The 6,837-nt window shown below is 44.4% G+C and overlaps 1 protein-coding gene across 1 annotated transcript; it reads left to right on the top strand.

Annotated features, from left to right (window-relative positions):
- The first annotated feature begins 2,422 nt into the window (after nt 1–2,422).
- LOC121502348 (uncharacterized) lies at nt 2,423–5,749 on the top strand. The gene has a single exon (XM_041775597.2). It carries the CDS (start codon nt 2,423–2,425, stop codon nt 5,747–5,749), a length of 3,327 nt encoding a protein of 1,108 aa, XP_041631531.2.
- The last annotated feature ends 1,088 nt before the right edge of the window (nt 5,750–6,837 follow it).

Raw genomic sequence — 6,837 nt, 5'->3', positions numbered from 1 at the left:
ATCCTTCGCTTCGGAACCGCTGCCTCCACTGTACATCTTTCCTTTTTCGTGTACCTTCTCCATTCGAGCACGGCATTGGGCATACTCGTGTCCCACTTTTCCACAAAAATTACACTTCAGCTGCTGTAGTTTTTTCCTCTAACGCGGCCATATATTGGATCGGGCTTTGTTCAGGTGGCGAAGCCGATCCCACTTCTGATGTCGGATGCGCGATAGTTTCGTCCATATTCATATCCTCGCGCGGCAGCACAGCGAGTTCCGTTGCCGATCGTTACCAAACCAAACTGAACTGAACTCCCTTCTCTCCATCTATTATATATCCAGTCAACGTTCTTACTTCAGTTGATCTATATACCTCTCTTTCTCTCCTATAACTTTCGGTAGCGCGACAACGGACCTCACTCGCCAGCAGAGACTGCGCTCGTCTCTGCTGCTATGCCCCGCGATGCGCTTCTTAGAAAAAGCGTACTTCCCCGAATTCAGACTGCTCTCGTCTCTGCTGCTATGCCTAGCGCAACGCTTCTTAAGAGAAGCGTACTTCCCAGAATTTATCTCCGACATGTATATATATGCATGTGTTTACATGGCTATATGCCCCTTTCCTATTTTCTAAATCAGCCTATATCCGAAAAGGTTTACATCCAGTTTTTTTTCCATACATAAAAAACCATACATCCACACCGATTCCGTAGTATATGTACGTACATACTTACACAATTTGCATACGCACATAGGTATGTACAAACATTGCCGATTTATGAACATACATAGGTAGATCACCTTTGGTTCACAAATCGGCGGCATTTAGAAGAGAAAAAATAAATAAAGATCATATTCCATCCACCACAAATCTCCATATGTACATATTTTCCATCCACTGCATCCACAACAAAACAAAAGATAAATAAAGTTAGCCCCCTCCTCCAGCTGGCCGATCATACGTGCATATAAATACATACATATATGCACATATTCATGCAAATTTGCCGGACCGGCAATTGAGACTCGGCGGGTATCAGTGTCGCTGCATTCGAACACAAAACCAAGTGAAACAAACAAAATTAAAAAATCTGCGTTTTTAATAGTTGTTTATTTGTTTATTTTGCGTAAATACATATGTATGTAAGTACTGGCCGCCAAGGTTGCGACGCTATTACCATACGCGTCTGTTAATGAGCCGTTCACACTTGGGTGCATTTTTTTTTTGCATTATTGGTTTTTGAGTTTCAATTCGACTAATTTACAACCTAATTTTTCCAAATCGTGTACACCGTTCCGATTATTTTTTTGGTACGCATTATCCAGCGTCCAAGCATATCTTAAAAGGCGATAAGCATACATTTTCGATTTATCCTTTTGTCTTCACTTTCCAACCCCACAGTATTTTTCGACAAACATTTATTTGTCCCCGAATAATTGATTCTACATATTTTTTCTCGGTTCTATTTCAAATCGATAAATATAATTTTTTCGATTAACTCTGTTTTTCCAGCGCTTATCCAGCGTCCCTGTATTGATTTAAAATCGATAACATCCTTTTCGAGTATTATTTGTTTATTTACGCTTATCCAGCGTCCCTGCACTTATTCCAAATCGATAAATATAATTTTTTCGATTAACTCTGTTTTCCTGCGCTTATCCAGCGACCCTGTATTGATTTAAAATCGATAACATCTTTTTCGATTAATTTGTTCTACGCGTTATCCAGCGCCCCCATATCTTTAAACCGGGTACATCCGTGCCAACGCGTCATCCAGCGCCCCCATATCTTTTGAACCGAGTTCATCCGTGCCAACGCGTCATCCAGCGTCCCCGTATTAATTGAATAGCGATAGCATTTTTTCGATTAATTTGTTCTACGCGTTATCCAGCGCCCCCATATCTTTCGAACCGAGTACATCCGTGTCAACGCGCCATCCAGCGCCCCCTTATCCTTCAAATCGATAACCATTTTGAACGCTTTATCCAGCGTCCCTGTATTGATTTAAAATCGATAACCATCAATTTTGAACGCTTCATCCAGCGTCCCCGTACTAATTGAAATCGATAACATTTTTTCGATTAACTCGTTTTTTTTGCGCTTATCCAGCGGCCCCTCTCCGAACCACGTCAAAGTCGATAGACTGCCTCACTCACTTACATTTTCCGGCTCCTACGAGAGCTTCATATGCCAATTGGTGACGGTGAGGAACCAAAATCCTTTTTGGCCGTTTCTAAGGAAAAAGAGTCTCACAGAGTCAGGGAAAAGAGTGAATCTACTGTGCCTTCCAAAAGCGAAAATCCCTCTCGCAGCAAAGGCCCATTGACAACCGCAACTCCACTAAGATCTACGAGCACGTCGCTTGAAGTTCCACGGTCTGTTCCATCCACAAAAGCCGCAAGGTCAGTCGTATCTCCCCACTTCACTAGAGCAAGTGGCAGAATGGCTCAAGCTGAGGGAGACAAGGCCTTGAGGAAGTTCACGACCATAACCGATAGGGTGAGTCAGTTTGAAGCCAGAATCAATACCAATGAGGACACAAATCCGTCCATCCACACGAGTAGGGTTCGACTCGAGCAGATCAGGGCCCTCTGGGACAAGGTGGAAAAGGAATATGAGACGTGCTCCGAAGTTGTGGCCAGTCAAACCTGCAAAGACAAAATAACAGCCATGAAATCCAAGTATGACGACTGTTATACCGTTTACGAGCGGTGCGCAGCAAGTCTCAATGAGATCATTGCAGATTCACGCGCACAACAGTCTGTTCAGTCCTCCAATCTGACGTCGTCTCAGGGCGGATGTCGCTTACCTCCAGTCGAGTGCGAAGTTTTCAATGGTGACTATGTTCAATGGCCCACATTTCGGGACCTTTTCTCCGCCATCTATATACGCAATCCTCGGCTTTCAGAAGTCGAAAAACTGTTCCATCTCAATGCAAAGACGAGCGGCGAGGCCAAATCCATTGTGGCCTTATCTCCGTTGACCAATGATGGTTTTGAGTCAGCGTGGAGAAACTTGCAGAATCGGTTCGAGAACAAGAGGCTGCTGGTCAATAGCCAATTAAAGATCTTGTTTAATTTGCCTTCTGTTGCCCAGGAATGCGGAAAATCCTTGAAGCATTTAGAGAGCACAATCCAAGGTTGTTTAACGGCCCTGCAATTAGCAAGAGTCGAGACCACGAATTGGGATTGCCTGCTTGTTTTCCTGTGCTCGTCCAAGTTGCCAAAACTAACTTTGGCTCTTTGGGAACAGTCCCTGCTAAGTAAGTCAGAGATTCCACTCTGGGCTGAATTCCAGGCCTTCTTAAAAGATCGTCATCGAACGCTTGAGGCGATTGAGGAGTTCAAGCCAAACGCGAGCGTTCAATCCAGGGCACTGAGGGCTGACAATAGCTCGCGGTCGATCCAAACCTTCGAAAACAGAGTTACGGTAAACCCGCAATCCTGTAAACTCTGTGCACAAGAGAACCATCCACTCCGTGTATGTCCTCTATTCTTGCGAATGTCAGTCGCAGATCGAGAGAGACATGTGAAACAGCAGAAGTTGTGCGTGAACTGCTTCGCAAGAACGCATCTGCTCCGGGACTGCAACAGCACGCATAATTGCTACACCTGCAGTGGACGTCACAATACTCTCCTGCATCGAAGCGGCCCTCCGCCAGTCCATTCAGTGGTTATGCCTGACCAACAGTCCCATCCATCCACAGCAATCCAGCAACATATACAGTCCACTCCATCGACGGGTCAAGCGAATGTGCAAACGTTTCTTGCCGTTAACACGCAAGGGGTCCTCCTGAGTACGGCAATAATAGAAGTTTGCCATTTGGGCATCAAATACTCAGCACGGGCTCTCATTGACTCAGGTTCCGAGGCAACCTTTATCTCAGAACGGTTGTTCAACCTGATTAAGTTGCCTTATGAGTCCATCCAAGCGCAAGTTTCAGGGGTCAACCTTTCCGTTGCAGCTCAGCCCCGTAAGCGTTGTCAATTCAGACTAGGTTCTCCCGTCAAGCCCCATATCCAAATTGAAACCTGTGCGTATGTGCTACCACAGTTAGCCGGGAATCTCCCATCCTACACTATACCAGAGGATTCATTAAAGGATCTTCCACCTCTGCAACTAGCAGATCCAGATTTCTACCGGAGCTCGCCGATTGACGTGCTTATTGGTGCCGATATCCTGCCATCAATCATTCTCAGAGGCTCCCATTCCAATATTTGTGGAACACTCCTTGGTCAAGAGACCATATTCGGGTGGACTCTTTGCGGTCCTATTGCAACGAGTCCCATAAGCAGAATCTGTTCTTTTTCAGCCCGATTAGCAGTGACCGAGTCCAAACCAGACAGCATCCTCACCAAAGTTGGGGAGGTGGAGGATGTTCCAGTGAAGTTAGTAAAGGAATCAACCTCGGTTTGCGAGGAGAACTTTATCCGATCCACCAAAAGAAGTGAGGATGGAAGATATTTTGTTTCGTTGCCCTTTAAAGAGCCGGACAATATTAAGCTGGGACATTCCAGACCCATCGCACTAGCTCAGTACCTCCGAAACGAAATGCGATTAAGTAAAGATCTTCCATTGAAGGAGCAGTACGACTCAGTCATTCGAGAGTACTTAGACTTAGGTCATATGCACCAAGTCTCCCCTGACGACTCTAGCAGTTTTTATCTGCCTCATCACGCTGTCTTCAAACCAGATAGCACCACGACGAAGGTTCGCGTCGTGTCCAACGCTTCCAATCCCTCATCAAACGGGAACAGCCTCAATGATATCCTTCATGCGGGGCCTGTACTACAGTCCGATCTGACTATTCAGATTCTAAAATGGCGTTTCTTTAGGTATGTTTTTAATGCGGACATCACAAAGATGTATCGGCAAATCCGGGTCAATCCTGATCACACGCGCTTTCAGAGAATCTTATTCCGCAACAAATACGGTGAGCTCTGTGACTATGAACTCGACACAGTCACCTTCGGCGTGAATTGTGCGCCCTTCCTGGCCATCAGAGTGCTTCAGCAGTTGGCTCAGGACATCCGAGGCCAATATCCTTTGGCCAGCGACATCATTTCGAATTTTATGTACGTGGACGATGTGCTCGCAGGGGCTCACACTCGGCAGTCGGCAGTTTTAGCCATTAAAGAGCTTCGGCTGGCTCTCGAGAGTGCCGGTTTTCCACTGCGCAAGTGGACCTCCAACGAAAGGAGACTCCTACAAGCGATTCCGAGGGAACATTTGGTCAGTGCAGACTTCCTTGAGCTGGAAGATGCCAGCACGGCGAAAACTCTCGGGATCCGTTGGCAAGCTACATCCGATAGTTTCTTTTTTGTTCCAATGGGGATCCCCCTGCAAACTGCCTACACCAAACGAGAGGTTTTGTCTCAGATAGCCAAACTTTTCGACCCAGCAGGGTGGTTATCGCCTTTCGTAATCCGAGCCAAGATTTTCATGCAGGAAATTTGGCTACGGGAGCTAGGCTGGGATCAGCCACTTCCCACCGACCTTGTGACCAAGTGGCAAGAGTTTTTGAAAGGGTATCCAATCCTGAGGGAAATTCGTAGTCCGACATGGGTGCGTTTCCATCCTGCAGCCAAATTGCAGTACCAGGACGCGTATGGGGCTGCCATTTTCATCCGAGTCGAAACGACTGTTGGCTGGTGTACCCATCGGCTGACATCCAAAGCCAGAGTTGCTAGTCAGGTCCATATCCATACCCCGCCTGGAGCGTTTTTCTACCTTCGACCGCCACAACACGGGGCGTCATCCGACGACTAGCTGCGAAAATTATTCGTCTCCCAATGGACGGCCCCACTGACCATAGTGACTCCTCAATAGATTAGTCCTTCCAATTGACATTTACTAGTCCTAAGTTGTGTCATCCAACGTCGTCGTTCCGTCCACGTGTCTTGTTCATCCTCATCCATAACACTTCATTTTCATATTTATCCATTTCTCTGTTTTTAACGTAGATCCGTGTATACAATGCACATTGGGATGAAATGCCTTTATTTTGGCCACAACCGTAATTTTAAAGCTAGAAAGTTGAAACTTGGAGAATTTGCTGCTTATATTATTTGTGAATTTCGGTTTTTTTTTTTTACACTGCCACCTTTCCTTCCCTGCCGCCCACATAATAGAACTGCAGTATATTCATATAAAATTCATATTAATGTTGTTATATATATTTTTTTTCATTTTTTTATCCATAATTGTTAGACAATTTTTTTATTTTAATATTTTTGCATATTATAACATAATTTGATAAACGAAAACTTAAAAATAAGTACATAAACTTGTATTAATATAAACGTTCTTCTTCTAAATCAAAATCTAAATATGGTATACTTGTAAGGTCGTCTTTAATTTTATATACTTGGGCTGCATCTTCTGGATTTGGAGAAGCTAAAAGTGCAATAACTTCACTTGGCAATGAGTGTGATTTTGAACTCTTTTTTTGAGCGATGCTTGATAAGTAAGGATCAGAAGAATCCAAAGCTCGATGAAATACGTCAGTTAAATTGTTCACTCGGCTATTTTTCCTCGCATGCAAATCAAAAAGTAGCGATGACATTGCGATTATTATCCAGCCAAACTTCCTGTAAGTCACCTCGACGAATTCCAACCTTGCTCGCATCTGTTGAAATATCAAACCCCCCCGCAAGTTCCCGCAAATTATTTAAATGCTATCTGAATATACACATAATAACACATACTACCACATAAGCTGTTATTTGAATCCTGTTGTATCTTGCTAGATATGCTCCACGAAACAAAAATATTTTAAGGTTAGAATCAACAAAACTAGTGGTTACGTATTTCATTAAAAGCATGACAAAACAAAAGCACATATAATTAATCACTGT

The sequence above is a fragment of the Drosophila kikkawai genome, unplaced genomic scaffold (genome assembly GCF_030179895.1).
Source record: "Drosophila kikkawai strain 14028-0561.14 unplaced genomic scaffold, DkikHiC1v2 scaffold_198, whole genome shotgun sequence".
Lineage (NCBI taxonomy): Eukaryota > Metazoa > Arthropoda > Insecta > Diptera > Drosophilidae > Drosophila > Drosophila kikkawai.
Note: the sequence above shows the minus strand (reverse complement) of the source record. Positions and strands in the feature narration are given on the sequence as shown.

Coding starts and splice junctions, on each gene's coding strand:
- LOC121502348 (XM_041775597.2), top strand. CDS start 2,423: ATGGCTCAAGCTGAGGGAGACAAGGCCTTGAGGAAGTTCACGACCATA.